The sequence below is a fragment of the Pseudophryne corroboree genome, chromosome 4 (genome assembly GCF_028390025.1).
Source record: "Pseudophryne corroboree isolate aPseCor3 chromosome 4, aPseCor3.hap2, whole genome shotgun sequence".
Taxonomy (NCBI): Eukaryota; Metazoa; Chordata; class Amphibia; order Anura; family Myobatrachidae; genus Pseudophryne; species Pseudophryne corroboree.
In genome coordinates, this window is record NC_086447.1 from 572043875 (window position 1) to 572062787 (window position 18913).

An 18913-nucleotide genomic window follows, 5' to 3' on the forward strand; every position below is an offset into this window, starting at 1 on the left:
TCACTGCCCCTGGTCTCCAAGCAACGGTTCAGCAAGAGCAACCCGCTGTAGCGGCGTCCCGCCGCCACGAGCGGACCCCTTCACCTCCGCTACTGTTGCCCACGGATCCGGCACAGCAGCCAACCTCCGCCGCTGCCCGCACAACACCAAGGAAGCCAGCCCCGCGGCCCCAGCGTACCGGTAAGACTCCGGACGCTGACAGTACCCCCCCTTTTGCGGGTGGACTCTGGACACCTATGTGGTTTAGTTGGAAACTTGGCATGAAATGTCCGAAGAAGTCTTGGAGCATGGACATCCTCTGCATCTACCCAAGATCTCTCCTCTGGCCCATACCCTTTCCAATCAACAAGGTACTGGATGCGACCATAACGTCTGCGAGAATCGAGAATCTTGTGAATCTCAAATTCATCTCCATCTGCTGATTGGATCTTGGGTGATTTAGGCAGAGCGGCTCTGAACCGATTAAGTACAAGTGGTTTTAAGAGAGAAATATGAAATGCATTAGGAATTCTTAACTGCGGAGGTAATTTCACTTTATAAGCCACAGGATTCAACACTCTTGCGATTGGGTAAGGCCCAATAAATCTGGGAGCAAACTTTTTTGTAGGAACCTTTAATCTTAGGTTACGTGTGGAGACCCAAACCCGATCTCCTACCTTAAGGCTTGGTACAGCTTTTCATTTCAGATCTGCATAGGTCTTATATCTCTTGGATGTCTTGAGCAAAGTCTTGTGAACTTGTTTCCAAGCTTCAGTAAATTGACGAAGTGTTGACTCTGCGGCCGGAACCTCGAGCGTAGGCAGAAGTTGGAAGTCAGGAACTCTTGGATGGTAACCATAATTAATGAACAATGGAGAAGATTTTGTGGCAGAGTGATAAAGATTGTTATGGGCAAATTCTGCGAACGAGAGGAAGTCCAGCCAGTCGTCCTGTGAGGAGGACACGAATAAACGCAGAAAAGTCTCCAGATCCTGGTTCACTCTCTCTGTTTGACCATCTGTTTGAGGATGATATCCTGAGGAGAAGTTTAATTTCACGCCAAGAGCAGAACATAGGGATCTCCAAAACCTGGCCACAAATTGAGGACCTCTATCAGACACGATCTCCTGGGGTAGACCATGGAGTCGAAAGGTCTCTGCTATAAACAATTTTGCCAACTGGGATGCAGATGGAAGATTAGCCAGAGGAACAAAGTGTGCCATTTTAGAGAATCGGTCAACTATGACCCATACGGTGTTCCGCCCACCAGACATAGGTAAATCTGTAATAAAGTCCATAGAAATATGCGTCCATGGTCTTAGTGGTACCGGCAAAGGATGGAGTAACCCGGCTGGTGGACCTTTGGGACTTTTATGCTGGGCATATTTTGGACAGGCAGCAACGAATTCCTGAACGTCAGTCCTGAGATGAGGCCACCAGTAGGAGCGTTGAATGAATTTAAGTGTCTTATGACCGCCCGCATGGCCCATGAAGGAGGAGGAGTGAGCCCATGTAAGAAGTTTTTTGCGAAGATTTGGTGCAACGAAGATCTTCCCTGGAGGAGGAAGTGGAGAGGTATTAGTGGCAGAAAAAGAGGTGGATTCCAAGATAAATTGCTCTTTTCAACGGTCAGAGGGTTCTTCTGAACTTAGGGAGCGAGATAATGCATCTGCCTTTTTGTTGAGGGAACCTGGTCTGTAACTGAGTTTAAAATTAAAACGGGTAAAGAAGAGTGCCCATCTTGCTTGGCGTGGGTTCAGACATCGGGCTGACTGTAGATACAGGAAGTTCTTGTGATCCGTGGTCACCGAAATTGGATGCTGAGCTCCCTCCAACAAATACCTCCACTCCTCAAAGGCCAACTTAATTGCCAGTAATTCCTGTTCCCCAATAGCGTAATTCTGTTCAGCGGGGGAGAATCTTCGCGAGAAGAATGCACAAGGATGGACCTTCTTGTCCTCGAAAAGCTGGGATAATACTGCTCCTACTCCTACAGTAGAGACATCAACCTCCACCAAGAACGGACGGCTGAGATCAGGTTGTCAAAGAACTGGAGCAGTCGTGAAGGCCTCCTTTAAAGATGAAAAAGCTTCCAAAGCCTCCGGAGACCACTTGGCAGGATCAGCTCCCTTCCTAGTTAATGCGGTTATAGGAGCTATGACAGAAGAATAATTTTGAATGAATCTTCGGTAGAAGTTAGCAAACCCCAGGAAACGTTGAATTCCTTTAAGGGTAGCTGGAAGTGCCCAATCCTGAATCGCCTGGACTTTAGCGGGTCCATCTGTAACCTCTGCCCTGAAAGAATGTAACCGAGGAATGGAATCGTGGGTACTTCAAAGGTGCACTTCTCTAACTTACAGAATAACTGATTCCTTCGTAAACGAGTTAACACTTCTTTGACTTGTTCCCGGTGGGTCTTCAGATCCCTAGAAAAAAATGAGGATGTCATCCAGATACACTACCAAGCAGTCATAGAGGAGATCTCTGAAGATTTTGTTAACGAACTCTTGAAAGACGGCTGGGGCGTTGCATAAAAGGCATTACCAGGTTTTCGTAATGGCCATCGCGGGTATTAAATGCCGTCTTCCATTTGTCCCCTGGGCGAATACGTATAAGATTGTAGGCCCCCATAAGTCCAACTTAGTAAATACAGTAGCTCCTTTAACACGGTCGAACAGTTCTGGAATCAGAGGTAACGGATATCTGTTCTTAATTGTTATGTCATTGAGACCTCTATAGTCAATACAGGGCCGCAACCCCCCATCCTTCTTTTTGACGAAGAAAAACCCTGCTCCGGCCGGAGATGTAGAAGACCTGATGAACCCTTTCTCCAAGTTCTCCCGTATATACTCCGACATGGCCTGTGTCTCGGGAAGTGAGAGAGGGTAAATTCGAACTCAGGGAGGAGTCTTACTGGGTACTAGCTCAATGGGACAATCCCAAGTACGATGCGGGGGCAAGGTGTCCGCCCCATGCTTACTGAAAACATCTTGAAAAGATTGGTACTCCACAGGAAGGCTGGAAGGGTTGGAAGAACAGAGAGGTCTAACTGAAGGTAAACAGTTCTGAAAGCAGTCTTGTCCCCAAGAGAGAACATCCATAGTTTGCCAATCTATGTGGGGATTGTGTCTGATTAACCATGGAAACCCTAGGATTAGTTCATGAGAGGCTTTAGGAATTACAAGGAAAGAGATTTTTTCTGAATTGAGAACTCCGACCTTCAGCTTGAGAGGAATAGTACGAAAGGATATAATACCCTCTGGGATATAACTTCCATCCACTGCGGTAACAGAAATGGTATGATACAAAGGAACCATTTGTATTCCAGATCGTTTGACCAGAGCTGACGTAATAAAGCTTTCGGCGGCTCCGGAGTCGAGTAGTGCAGGGATGAGAAGAGAAGAAGAAGGGAGCTCCAATTGGGTTAACAGGACAGACTCTTCTTGGTATGTAATTCTGAGAATTCTCCTAGCTTGACCTCTCCAGCACAAACTAGGAGCGGGCGTTTCCCGGACGTAGACTGCAAGTTTTAACAAAGTGATCAGATGCACCACAGTACAGGCAGAGGTTCCCTTGTCGCCGTCTCTGACGTTCTTCATTGGAGAGATGAGAGCGATTAATCTGCATGGATTCTTCCACAGTTGGTGATGATGGTGTTGGTGGAAGAACAACTCTAGGCTTAGGGCGATCTGACCGCAACCTCTCCATACAGCGTTCTCTGTACCTCAGATCTAACTTATTGCATAAAGTATTTAGTTTATCCAACTTATCAGGTACATCCTGAGTTGCGAGGTCATCTTTGATCTTTTCGGAGAGACCGCTCCAGAAAGCTGCAATGAGAGCCTCCTCGTTCCAGTTCAGTTCTGAGGAAAGGGTGCGAAACTGGATCACGTACTGACTGACCGTACGCGTGCCCTGACGCAGGCACAGGATCTCCAGTGAGGCGGCAGAAGTCCTGCCCGGTTCGTCGAAGATTCTTTGAAAGGTGGCCATGAATTCTGGATAGTTAGATAAGATGGGATCCATCCTCTCCCACAAATGTGAAGCCCATTCCAACGCTTGCCCGGTAAGTAAAGAAATTATATAGGCTACTTTGGTTCGTGCTGATGGGAAGTTGGCCGACTGTAGTTCGAACTGGATTTCGCACTGGTTAAGAAACCCGCTGCATTGTTTTGGATTCCCATCAAATTTACTGGGAGGTGGCAAATGCAAACATGGAAGTGGTACTAGTACAGGAGGAAGCAGGACCGGAGGTGCCAATGTGGGAGCAGCTGTAGATACTTGAGGTGCCGTTATGGCAACACAGAGAGAATCGAGATGTTCGGACATACTCTGCATGAACTGCACGATTTGAGATTGTGTGGCCTCCTGCTTACTTAAGCGAGACCAGATATCTGCAGTTGAATCCCGTCCTGAGGCCTGATCACCCGTCAAATCCATTGGGCCAGTGCTTACTGTCACGTCTGGCAGGGTTTGAGGATCCGGCAGCTGAGATTTGCCCGAGGAGGTAGCAGGCTGTGAATGAACCAGATGAGGGGGCTGGATATAGGACACGGAGCAATGAAGAATGTAGGCGGGGTTTGAGAGTCAATGGAAAGTACTTATTATGTACAGGGCTGAGGTAGGGAACTGAGACTGAAGCACAATGGTTAAAGACGTGGCTGGAGGTGAAGAACTGCGGACTGTGATTTGAAAGACGAGACTGTAGATGATGAACTGTGGAACTGTGGATGGTAGTTGAAAACGTGGCTGGAGACAAGGACTGTGGACTGTGGTTTGGAAAACGAGGCTTGAAGATAATAATCTGCAGGCTGTGGTCAGTGGTACAAAGGCGTGGCTGGTGAAGGAGATCTGTGGAGTGTGGCTTGAAAGACGAGGCAGAAGACCCGGGGCCGACTGTGCCCAAAGAGTCTTACTGGACCGGGTTTTCCAGGAGCGCTTCCACAGGCAGTAGCAGGCAAAAAACGGCAGGGCTGCAGCAGCAACAGAGAACCGACCAAGCAGGATCAGGAGGAACCAAGATACAGCAGGAATCCTGGGAGCACAGGCTAAAGCACCTACAATAGGGTTGTAACTTGAAGCACTGGCATCCCTGTCCTAAACCAGCCCCCTTTTATAGGACGAGCTTCCCCTGGATTGGCTGGAAGAAACAGGAAACAGGAACTATGATTAAAACTTGGTCTCCAACATGGCGGCGCCCAGTAATGCAGACCTTTTTGCAAAGCCACATTGCTCACTGCCCCTGGTCTCCAAGCAACGGTTCAGCAAGAGCGACCTGCTGTAGCGGCGTCCCGCCGCCACGAACGGACCCCCTCACCTCCGCTACTGCTGCCCACGGATCCGGCGCAGCAGCCCACCTCCGCCGTTGCCCGCACAATGCCAAGGAAGCCAGCCCTGCGGCCCCAGCGTACCGGTAAGACTCCGGACGCTGACACCGTATTAATAATATCTAAATGTGTAAATGGCAATAACATACATTTGAGACCTATAGAATGTGATAAGGAGCCAAATATACTTATGTTTCAGAGGAATTTTTTGAGTGTATATTATATTTATTGAGACTTTATTCTTATGCTGCGGGCTGGATCTCAGTAATATTAAATAAAAGAGACAATGTGGGGTTTGTGCCAGATATGGGATAAAATGAACTGATCCTTCTTTAAAATGTCTCATATGTAATACTGTTTCTGTGTGTAGCGGACATTCAGTGTAATTATATACACACTGCTATCAATTTATAAATGGGCACGATCTTCCGGTACTGACACAAACTGCAACTTAGTTAAATACGGTTAGCAGTGAATGTGCTATCAATATGTCCTGTATGAACACAATTTAACATTGTGCAGCACAAGTGACAATTGCTGCTAATACGTATATGTAATACCAACCTATATATGTAAACTACTTCATGCATTATTAATAGCAGTAGTTGGTATCAGAGATTGCCGAGATATATAAAACAGACAGTTTTGAACACAGTGCAGTGAGACTTTTTATCAAAGCATGTCCCCACTAGTTCTCTCTAATACCTAGGCTATTCATACTATATTATACAAGTATTTTTACTTTGTATGACAGTCTTTGATTCCAGGCCTGAGTCACATACTTAGCAACATTGTCTCACTACTTAGCTATAACATCAGAATCAGTTTACTATATTTACAGCCTTAAGGGCAGGAGTGGTGACTTATTGTTGCATATTTTTGAGACATGGTTACAATTTGAAGTAACAGTTTGTGACTCAAAAGGAATACAGCATATATTTTTCTCTGTCATAGTACATAGGCTCCAGCTATTACAAAAATTGCAGGTCTCATATGAACATAGCACTGATACAGTGCTGCATGAATACATGTATGTGAGTGCACAATTGAAATAAATACAAGAAAACATACTAAGGGAAGAACACATTAGCTTTGTTTTTAAATCTTTATTCACATATTGTTTAATTTCTCTTACTTCACACTTTTTTTTTTCTCTCTCTATGAATTTTAATATTTCGCTCCATTCTTAATAAAGGACAATTGAGTCCCATATAAATATAATATACAAAAGAAACTTCTACATCGATTTAGATTATTGAGCATTTAAGCCTTTATTTGACATTGCTGCTGTGGATATATATGCTTTACAATAATAATTATATTAAAATGTATCAGTTGGATGAGTGCACCTAAACCTTACCTGGTTTCTTTTCCCTTTCCCCTCTCTATGGGGATTTGACGCTATATCCTCATTTAAACCAGTTGGTAGCACCTCTGTAAGCATTCAAATTTTCTTTTCATATATATATATATATATATATATATATATATATATGTGTGTGAATCCCTAAAATAGGATTAAACTAGACATGATGAAAGGCATCCCAACTTTATGATTCATACATAATTTATTTATCTCGGTGCGGGTTACCCTCCAGATCTGGTAGGAGCATCTTGCTTGACCAGTATTGGAACCTCTAGCCTTATCTCAGGGAGTTCAAATTCAAGATGGAATCTCTGAGAGCTGTCATCTCAGGTCTAATAGAGGGGGAGTTCCTGGTGTCGCTGGACATCAAGGATGCTTACCTCCACATTCCCATTTGGTCACCGCATCAGGCATATCTCAGGTTTGCGCTGTTGGACGATCACTATCAGTTCCAGGCGCTGCCATTTGGCCTCTCTACAGCACCAAGGATCTTCACCAAGGTGATGGCGGAGATGATGGTTCTCCTCCGCAAGCAGGGGGTGAACATAATTCCGTATCTGGATGATCTCTTGATTGAGACGTCGTCCAGGGAGAGGTTGTTGCGATCCATCGCGCTCACTACACAGCTGCTCAGGAAGCACGGATGGATCCCGAACTTTCCAAAGTCTCAAGTAGGCTGTCTTTCCTGGGAATGATCCTCAACACGGAAGTGCAGAGGGTTTTTCTCCCGGTGGAGAAAGCATTGGTGATTCAAATAATGGTCTGGGATGTCTTAAAGCCTACCTGGGTATCGGTTCATCAATGCATCCACCTCCTGGGGAAGATGGTTGCCGCCTACGAGGCTCTGCAGTACGGCAGGTTTCATGCTCGATCTTTTCAGCTAGACCTATTGGACCAGTGGTCGGGCTCTCACCTACACATGCACAAGAGGATACGCCTGTCTCCGAAAGCCAGGATTTCACTCCTGTGGTGGCTTCAACTTCCGCACCTTCTGGAAGGCCGAAGGTTTGGAATTCAGGACTGGCTCCTTTTAACCATAGATGCAAGTCTAAGAGGTTGGGGAACAGTCGCTCTGGGGGAAACCTTTCAAGGAAGGTGGTTGGATCAAAAATCCCTTCTCCCAATAAACATCCTGGAGCTAAGGGCCGTGTACAACGCCCTTCTGCAAGCAGAACACCTTCTACAGGATCGAGCTGTTCAAGTGCAATCGGACAACGTGACCATGGTGGCCTACATAAACCGGTAAGGCGGAACGAAGAGCAGGGCTGCCATGTCAGAGGTGTCAAGAATCCTCCTCTGGGCAGAAAGACACGCGGTGGCGATGTCAGCAATCTTCATTCCAGGAGTAGACAACTGGGAAACAGACTTCCTCAGCCGCCACGATCTCCATCCGGGCAAGTGGGGCCTCCACCCGGAGGTGTTCGAGGAGGTAACCGGTTGGTGGGGGTTCCTCACATAGACATGATGGCCTCCCGCCTCAACAAGAAGCTGGGGAGGTACTGTTCCAGGTCGAGAGACCCTCAGGCAGTGGCGGTGGACGCACTGGTAACACCGTAGGTGTTCACATCAGTGTATGTGTTTCCTCCACTTCCTCTGATTCCAAAAGTTCTTCAACTGGTAAGAAGAACAAAGGTTCTGGTAATCCTCATTGCTCCGGACTGGCCAAGGAGGGCTTGGTACGCGGATCTACTGGATCTTCTGCTGGAGGATCCAAGGCCGTTACCTCTTCGGGAGGATCTGCTACTGCAGGGGCCGTTCGCCTATCAAGACTTACCACGGCTATGTTTGACGGCATGGCGGTTGAATGCCAGATTTTAGCTCGGAAGGGTATCCCGAGTGAGGTCACTCCTACCCTGATACAGGCTAGGAAGGGGGTAACGTCTAAACATTACCATCGCATTTGGAAAAAATATGTTTCTTGGTGTGAGTCCAAGAAGTTTCCTGCGGTGGAGTTTCAACTTGGACGTTTTCTCCTTTTCCTGCAAGCAGGGGTGGATATGGGACTGAGATTGGGCTCCATCAAGGTCCAGATCTCTGCTTTGTCTATCTACTTCCAAAAACAATTGGCTGTCCTCCCTGAGGTTCAGACCTTTTTGAAAGGGGTTCTGCACATCCAGCCTCCCTTTGTGGCGCCAACGGCGCCCTGGGATCTTGATGTGGTGTTGCAGTTCCTGCAGTCTGCTTGGTTCGAGCCTCTACAGGAGGCTGATCCCAAGTTTCTCACGTGGAAGGCGGTCACTTTGTTGGCCTTGGCTTCTGCACGACGCGTGGCGGAATTGGGGGCTTTATCTTGTAAAAGCCCCTATCTGATCTGCCATGAAGACAGGGCGGAACTTAGGACTCATCCACAGTACCTGCCTAAGGTTGTATCGGCTTTCCATATCAACCAACCTATAGTGGTGCCAGTGGCTACTGACTCCTCGATTGCTTCAAAGGCCTTGGATGTAGTGAGGACTTTGAAGATTTATGTGACGAGGACAGCTCGTCATATTAAAAGTGACTCTCTGTTTGTCCTCTATGATCCCAAGAAAATTGGGTGTCTTGCTTCTAAGCAGTCGATTTTACGCTGGATCAGGTTCACTATCCAGCATGCTTATTCCACGACAGGATTGCCGTGTCCAAAATCTGTAAAGGCTCACTCTACTCGTAAAGTGGGCTTTTCCTGGGCGGCTGCCCGGGGTGTCTCGGCTGTACAACTCTGCCGAGCGGCTACTTGGTCTGGGTCGAACACGTTTGCCAAGTTTTACAAGTTCGATACTTTGGCCTCTGATGACCTCAAGTTTGGTCAAGCAGTGTTGCAGGAGCCTCCGCGCTCTCCCTCCCATACTGAGAGCCATGGTACTAATATGGATCCCAGCATCCTCTAGGACGTAAGAGAAAATAGGATTTTAATTACCTACCGGTAAATCCTTTTCTCGCAGTTCGTAGAGGATGCTGGGCGCCCGCCCAGCGCTGCATTTTCCTGCATTGGTTTTATAGTTCAGTACTGCCTGGTTCCTAGGTAAGTTCTGTGTTATTTACTGTTTCAGCTGTTGCTGAGTTGTTCTGGCATGTTAGTCGGATTTGCCTGTTGTGTAAGCTGGTATGAATCTCGCCACTATCTGTGTAATTCCTTCTCTCGAAGTATGTTGTCTCCTCGGGCACAGTTTCTGGACTGAGTCTGGTAGGAGGGGCATAGAGGGAGGAGCCAGCCCACACTATTAAACTCTTAAAGTGCCAATGGCTCCTGGTGGACCTGTCTATACCCCATGGTACTAATATGGACCCCAGCATCCTCTACGGACTACGAGAAAAGGATTTACCGGTAGGTAATAAAAATCCTATTTTTTCATTTTACAAACATCTTTTTTTTAACCCTATATGTTTCAAAGTACAGTGAAGGGGAGCACACACTACATACAGCACAGTACAGGGAGGGAGCACACACTACATACAGCACAGTACAGGGAGGGAGCACACGCTACATACAGCACAGTACAGGGAGGGAGCACACGCTACATACAGCACAGTACAGGGAGGGAGCACACACAAGTAGTGAAACATAGACACAGGACCAGCGCAGCAGAATCTGTCCCAGTGGTCAATCCGCCCCTGATTAAATACACCATATTACATACATAGCCAGCACATTATTACACGTATAGCACTGCATTACACAAATAGCACCACATAACACGTATGGCACCACATTACAGGTATAGCACCTCATTACACAAATAGCATCACATTACATACATAGCCACCGCATTATATACGTAGCCACCGCATTACATAAATAGGCCCATCATCAAGGACAGACATTGGGCAGCTATAGGGCTGAAGGACTTTGCATTAAAGATTGTGCCAGGGCTGGCTGTGAGTGCAGCCTGATCAGCTGGCATCCTGAGAACAAGGTAAGTCCTGCTCCTGTCCAGTCCCCAAACCATACACTGTGACCGGGGACGCCCTAACCCTTACACCATCATGATAATGCAAATAATGTAATTAAAAATAACCTCTCTGCCTGGTCCCCTTCAGTGCTCAGTCGCCGCTCAGGCCAGTTCGGTGAGAGTGCAGGAGCTAGGGTGGTGGCTGGTGTAGTGAACCTGGCTCCGACCATCGCTATGCTGCTGCTCCCGGGCCGGCCTTGTTGAAGAGACCTTTGGCCGGGGCCAGAGAGAGGGCTGCTGGGCTGGTTAACGTTCTCCAGGTCCCTCGTTGGTAGATCAGCTTCACCACTTTTCATGGCTAGCGGCACCTGGAAGTGCCCGCTAGCCTAACTTCTGGATTGCATTCCAATGAACCGCAAGTACTGGAAGCAGTGTGAGCCAGCCCAGCCTGAGTGTGAATCGGCCTGGCTGAGGGGGATATGGGACTGGCCCATCGGAATCTGTCATGGTGTCCTGGTGGGCCAATCCGCCCCTGGCCATTGCTACCCACAACCCAGCATTGGCCGGCATTTAAGTAACATGACGCCACATGTAATGACGTCGCCTGTGCAGGCCCCGCCCACCAGACTCAGTCTGCATTTTCACAGAGGAATACTGAAAAGCCGGGAGGACCCGGAAGATTTGCAGGGCAGCGGTAGGCTCAATTAAAAAAACGTGGATCATCCGCATTAGGCAAGCCTGCCATAATGTTTTATTATACATGGTCTGCTATTACTAAATGCAAACAACCACTTTTCAGCTCTTTAGTTAGAGTAACCTCTTTAAAGCTCTACTAACTGTTTCATTCCATAAAATAAATAATATATATTATACTTTAAAAATAAAGAAATGCATTATATGCAAATCTGTACATAAAGACTGTTACTCTTGATACAAATAGCAGTCAGGAGACCTCAGTTGAAGCATTGACATTGTTTTTGGCATCTTTCCAAACTAGACCTGTTTCACCTATGTATTGTACACCAAAAAAACTCCCAACCTCCAGCTCCATTATATACACCACACGCCTTCCATATTGGAGGTAGAACTCCTTGACAGACACACATTTGTTTAGCGAAGAGGGAGCAAAAGGAAGCACTGATAACTACTAACTGCAAATTGTTGTCTCCCACAAATGTCTTTGCACAAAAACAGAACCAAATTTACAAAAAAAAATTAAATAAAGACAACATTTATACATTACCTTTTCTGCTTACTACACAAATAAAGAAAATGCTTGAGGTGATAATTTGTTTCACTTCCAGAATATGAAGTACAGTGACTTTAAAAATTGATTTATTCTGGAATTCTTATAATTGATCAAAATAAATACAATTCATCATTACAATAAAATATAGAAGTGGAATATATAATTATATAATGCATAATTATGTTAAAATATACTTCAATAAACCATAGAATATTTTCGTGTCAACAGAGGTCACATAATTAGTTGGCTGGATTAGTGTACAAAATGATAAAAAAACAAACAAGTCATTACGTTGTTTAGTTAATTTGAAAATAGAGCTTCATCATGAAGATCAAAGCAAATTAATGAATATATGATTGAAAAAGCATCAAAGCAAGGTATAGGAGATGTCACATATTTCAAAGATTTAATATACTCGAGAGCATTGTACAATTTATAATAAAGGTTTGGCAAAATATGATTTTTGGGGGGTCTAAAAAGGCTATCCCCCCTCCCCCTCCCAAAAAAAAAAAAAAAGAGATACGTAAATCATCTGGTAAATAAGTAGACCTTAGAATCTTCATTCGTTTGGTATAATGAGACCAAAAAAATTACTCTTTAGCCTTATTGCTATGTGTGGTATATTGCATACGCCTAAACACTGCATATCATTCCACGAGGGAGATAAACTGTCGGTATGCCGGCTGTCGGGATTCCGGCGCGGGTATACTGTGCGCCGGTATCCCGACAGTCGGCAACCTGAAGACCACCCATTCCAAGAACACTAGGAGCTGGAAAATAATGGATCTAGGCACATATTGTAGGAAAACATAATGCAGCCAGCAAGATATCTAACACTTATGAGAGAGTTTATATTGAAGCAAGACAATGACCCAAAGCAGACTACAAAAAACATATTACAGTGACTGAAACACAGAAAAAAAAAAAACTTAAACTTAACCACATACTGTATGTGTATTGATTTGAAATTTGCTAGTCACAATATTCCCCATCCAACCTAATGAAACTTGAGGGATATTTGAAATAAGAAAAGGTGAAAACAAGCGTCCGAATGTGCAAAGCTGGGATGCACAACTGTAATTGTATTTAAATGTGATTCTACTAATCAGTAAAACAAAGGGAGTGATAACTTTTGCAACAATTATTGTTTTATTTGTAACTAGAGTTATCGGACACTCCAGAGATTTTTATAGTTATCAGTTGTAACATTTTTTTTAATAAATACATTTTGATGTGTGAAATGTGAGAATGTAGGAAAATAAGACGTGAAACATAGCAGGGGAGGAGGGGATACATTTAATAATCACTGTTAAGAATGTACAGTAATATACAAGGAAGTTCTGGAAAAGAACGCAGGGTTGTTGCTTCATATACTGCTACATGTACATGCCATTAATGAGATAGTCTGACTCTTCTGAAGCTAACAGATGAGCTTTCTTCATCTTCTGTTTCACAAACTGGAGACGGCAAACTATCATCAACAGCATCAGTGCGGTGATTGCCAAACCAAGGGCAAGTGGCAAGACAGCTCCTGAAACCAAACACAAAGAGCACTGCTTTAGTTGTACTGTACACAGGCACACGGACGTACATATGTAACTTTATATTTCTAGAATTCAGACCTAAAAAAGTTATTTTAATATTTAAACTTTTAGCTCAAAATGTATTTTACATTTACATTTTAACTGATGTAATACCTTTAATATTAATGCTGTGAAGATCAAAATAAATTTGGTAGCTTGATATAGTAGCATTTTCTTATTAACCTGATTGTCGATTGATTACATTTTATTAAAGTATTCCTGGGCTGGATAGTAACACAAAGCGGACACTTTACTGTGGCATATTTAGGTCTGGAGAACAATAGTGTGCTATATATTACAACACATTTTCCCAGAATCCCAGTTTCCATAGCAATACATTAATAATGTAAGTGCACACGCCTACGAAACATAAGACTATTTAATTTTGGATATCACTGCATTTGAAGTTATGCTATTAGGGCACTGACATGTCATTTTTTTTTGTTCTAACTTTCTATACACTGCCTGCCATCAGTGATATGAAAACATCCACATAAATACATATGCCAATAACAAAATGTAATTAGCAGAAGAATTGCAAAGCTAAAGACTCAATAATAGAATAACATTTGTCAAGAACATCTACAAATGTGTTTATTGATTTGTTTCTTAAATAATAATACTGGCCTTTATAGGGTCAGGCGATAATGTCACATTACCAGGTAAAAATCATGGTTCAAAAACAGAAGCATTTAATAATATGTTTCAACAGCGATGGTTATCGATTTAAACACTGTGCAGTGACAACAGCAATTATTGCCCAGCTAAATGGCTGCGCACAAAAACCATTGTCAAACATTACACCTAGGAACCGCAGCCTTTGGTCTCTCTGATTTCAGATGTAACTATCACTATACAGATGTGTCCACAGTCACACATCCTGAAATTGCCAATGACTTTGCTTCTTCGCAGTGCCAAACACTAATCCTAAGTACCTAGGTGGTCATTCCGAGTTGATCGCAACCAGCAACTTCTAGCTGCTGCTGCGATCAACTAGTCCACGCCTATGGGGGAGTGTATTTTAGCTTAGCAGGGCTGCGATCGCTTGTGCAGCCCTGCTAAGGTAAAAAAATTTCAAGCACAAGTAGACTAGGCCTATACCTACTTACCCTGTGCGATGGATCCAGCGATGATGGGCCCGGCTTTGACGTCACTCCTCCGCCCTCCGTTCTCCTGGACACGCCTGCGTTTTACTCACCACTCCCCGAAAACGGCTCCAAGCGGTCCGGATCCGCCCAAGTACGCCTTCTTCCTGTCAATCTTCTTTGTGGTCCGTCCTGCGTCCGCTTTATTCTTTAGACGCGATGTAACCCGGTAACTCTTGTCGCCGGGCAACATCGCGCACTGCGGCCACCGCGCATGCGCATTTCACACCGCAGCGATAAACCGCTGCATGCGAATGGGTCAGAATGACCCCCCCTAGTACACTTATAAGAGAGCTAAGACGCAAAAGTTAGGAAAAAAATAACACAATCTAGTGTAAAAAGGCAAAAGACAGGTCCGATACAAGTGACCAGCACCGTGCATCATTATGCATAATCTGTGACTTTGTACCAATTCCTTTGCTACAATAATACTAATCCTAAGTAACTAGTAACTATAAGCTTAATGTGAAAAAGGTAGCAAAAAAAAAAGCATGCAGTTTGTGTAACAAGGCAAAATACGGTTTTGATTTGCATGTGTTTGGTCTGCAAAATGTAGACAAAAGTGCACAGCATTGGAATCGCACTAGGTATCTTGCACCATATGGCGCAATAAGGATAGAGGTATGAAGATGTATCTGTATAGTAACTTAAGTACTAAGGGTGAAATCTGATGTGGTAAGATATATGGGTCTTGAAAATATAATGCGCCATGTAAATCCAGCTTTCTTCAACCTAAAATATTAGCAGCCATATATAAATGCTACTTATAACTTTGAGAAGTATGTATGTAAAAGTGTCCAGGCATTATCCTCCTGTTAATATTTTTTGTAAAACTGAATTCAAGATATTGTTCTCTGTTATCAGCTATTGTATGTTAAAGGGACAAAAGTGGCTTTAGTGTTCTTCAGTGGGGTTACTGACAGGAAATATGATGTCTCTTATGTTCTCTCCTGTTAACATGCTGGAAAGTTTTAAAAAATTTAAGAAAATTTAAATCAAAATGACCTGTTTAAAGTACACGGGCTTAGGGAAACAGGTTTCCTGAACAGTGCTCACATCTGCTCTTACAACAAAGTGCCTACAGGTGCACCACTGGAGCTTTTTCACTCTACTAAAAGGCATTAACCACTCTAGTAATCTCATGGACATTGACGCTCCTTCAGTTGGGTTTCATCAAGGGTCATCACTCAGTTCGGGACATTCGCTCAGCATTAGCAGCAGTCAGAGCCTCTTCTTTCAATCCTTCCATCATTAACATGCTGCTTGGCCAAGATGCGAGCAAGGCCTTTGATACAGTTTCCTGGCCGTATAAATTATATTTACATATATATATATATATATATATATATATATACACCATCCTTCATTGGTCTTGTCCATTTTACCTACACTAGTCCTTCTACCTCATTATTAATGGCCTTGTTATGTCCTGAGGAACACGGCAGGGATGTCCACTTACGCCAAAACTAATTCATTTGGTCCTCGATCTCATGCTTCATTTCCTTCAACAATGGTCACTTACAAGGTGTTTGTATTGGCTCTGAAGAGGTGAGGCTATCTAGTTTTGCTGATGACATCTTAATTATATCTACCAAGAAATATATACATATATATATTAAAAGCAAAAATGGTACCAAATTGCGCTTGGGATATATAAGCAGCACCTCTAGAAGAATCCTTCGTCAGCAAGAATTCAAAAATATTACATACACACCAAATCTGAGGGCGCTAATGACTTCTTAATCTATTACAGACAGTCACAATAATTTAAAAAATTTATTCATAAAACACAATGTTATCTCCATTTCATAGTGTCAACAACATTATCATCATACAGGATGGATTTTCAATCTGACATATATAGATTTCAATATACACCAATTAGGTTAGATAAAATACAAAACCCAATTTCAATATAAACCAATTAGGTTTAATCAGATGTAGAACCCGACGCGTTTCGTCCCTTAGGACTTCCTCAGGGGTATTAGATCAAAATATGTCGGAAGCTAATAACTCCAGACGAATTCCATATTTATAAAATCAAGATAAGCCTACACCAATAATAGACCAATCAAACTCATAGACTGATACCAAAGTGACTTATTCCTTTGACCATTATTTATGAAAATGGTCAATAAGAATGGAGTGGGTCTAAACGTTTATATCAGACCCATATACTGTGTGTTTTCACGCAACACTGGATAAATGTAAATTTTATTGGCCTCAAATCATGTAGATTGAGTGCTTCAATGCTGCCTCCTCTCTCAAAATCCAGTGAATTATATATTAAAGATGAGCAGGTTCGGTTCGTCGAGATCCGAACCCCCCCGAACTTCACGTGGTTTATACGGGTCTGAGGCAGCCTCTGTTCTTCCCACCTAACACGCAAAACCCGAACGGGGGAAAACGTCATCATCCCGCTGTCGGATTCTCGCGAGATTCGGATTTCATATAAAGAGCCGCGCGTCACCGCCATTCTCACTCGTGCATTGTTGATTGAGCGGAGAGGACATGGCTACGTTCTCTGCCTGAAAAGCTCAATATCTGTGTTCAGTGTGCTGCATTGTGGTGACCACCAGTATATAGTACAGTACAGTAGACCATTGCTGTATCTTGCAGCTCCGTGTCAGACTCAGTTCTAGTATCCTGATCAGTGCTCAATATCTGCTGCATTGTTGTGACCAGTATATAGTAGTACAGTGCTGCATTGTGGTGACCACCAGTATATAGTTATATAGTAGTACAGTACAGTAGGCCATTGCTGTATCTTGCTGCTCTGTGTCACTTCTAGTATCCTGATCAGTGCTCAATATCTGTGCTGCATTGTGGTGACCACCAGTATATAGTAGTACAGTGCTGCATTGTGGTGACCACCAGTATATAGAAGTACAGTACAGTAGTCCATTGCTGCATCTTGCAGCTTCGTGTCATACTCTGTTCTATTCTCCTGATCAGTGTTCAGTATCTGCTGCATTGTTGTGACCAGTATATAGTAGTACAGTGCTGCATTGTGGTGACCACCAGTATATAGTAGTACAGTACAGTAGGCCATTGCTGTATCTTGCTGCTCTGTATCACTTCTATTCTTCTGATCAGTGCTCAATATCTGTGCTGCATTGTGGTGACCACAAGTATATAGTAGTACAGTGCTGCATTGTGGTGACCACCAGTATATAGTAGTACAGTACTAGAGTCCATTGCTGTATCTTGCAGCTCCGTGTCAGACTCAGTTCTATTCTCCTGATCAGTGCTCAATATCTGCTACATTGTTGTGACCAGTATTAGTACAGTGCTGCATTGTGGTGACCACCAGTATATAGTAGTACAGTACAGTAGGCCATTGCTGTATCTTGCTGCTCTGTGTCTCTTCTATTATCCTGATCAGTGCTCAATATCTGTGCTGCACTGTGGTGACCACCAGTAAATAGTAGTACAGTGCTGCATTGTGGTGACCACCAGTATATAGAAGTACAGTACAGTAGTTCATTGCTGTATCTTGCAGCTCCGTGTCAGACTCAGTTCTATTTTCCTGATCAGTGCTCAATATCTGCTGCATTGTTGTGACCCATATATAGTAGTACAGTGCTGCATTGTGGTGACCACCAGTATATAGTAGTACAGTAGGCCATTGCTGTATCTTGCAGCTCCGTGTCAGACTCTGTTCTAGTATCCTTATCAGTGCTCAATATCTGCTACATTGTTGTGACCAGTATATAGTAGTACAGTGCTGCATTGTGGTGACCACCAGTATATAGTAGTACAGTACAGTAGGCCATTGCTGTATCTTGCAGCTCCGTGTCAGACTCAGTTCTAGTATCCTGATCAGTGCTCAATCTCTGCTGCATTGTTGTGACCAGTATATAGTAGTACAGTGCTGCATTGTGGTGACCACCAGTATATAGTAGTACAGTACAGTAGGCCATTGCTGTATCTTGCAGCTCCGTGTCAGACTCAGTTCTAGTATCCTGATCAGTGCTCAATATCTGCTGCATTGTTGTGACCAGTATATAGTAGTACAGTGCTGCATTGTGGTGACCACCAGTATATAGTAGTACAGTACAGTAGGCCATAGCGTTATCTTGCTGCACCGTGTTACTTCTAGTATCCTGATCAGTGCTTAATATCTGTGCTCAGTGTCAGTGCTGCATTGTGGTGACCAGTATACTACAGTACAATAGTCCAGTGCTGTTCTCGCTGCTCAGTGCCAGTTCTCCGTAGTATCATCAGTGATCAGTATAATCAGTTCTCAGTATAATCAGTGCGTTTTTAGACGTGCGCCCGTTTTCCGCCATTAGTGCATTGGGATTTAGACAATTGATGAAGTTATTGTGTCCCTGGTACAAAATCCCATCTAGATTCCACTTCACTAGGCAGGCGATAGAGAGATTTTACTAA

The 18913-nt window shown here is 43.9% G+C and overlaps 1 protein-coding gene across 1 annotated transcript in view; it reads right to left on the reverse strand.

Annotated features, from left to right (window-relative positions):
• Nucleotides 1-13067: 13067 nt before the first annotated feature.
• The window catches only part of LRP11 (LDL receptor related protein 11), a 76479-nt gene continuing 70633 nt past the window's right edge, over nucleotides 13068-18913 (reverse strand). Inside the window, exon 8 of the mRNA XM_063917457.1 lies at nucleotides 13068-13321. Coding sequence (XP_063773527.1) covers nucleotides 13167-13321 — 155 coding nt within the window. The 3' untranslated portion in view covers nucleotides 13068-13166. The remainder of the gene's footprint in view (nucleotides 13322-18913) is intronic.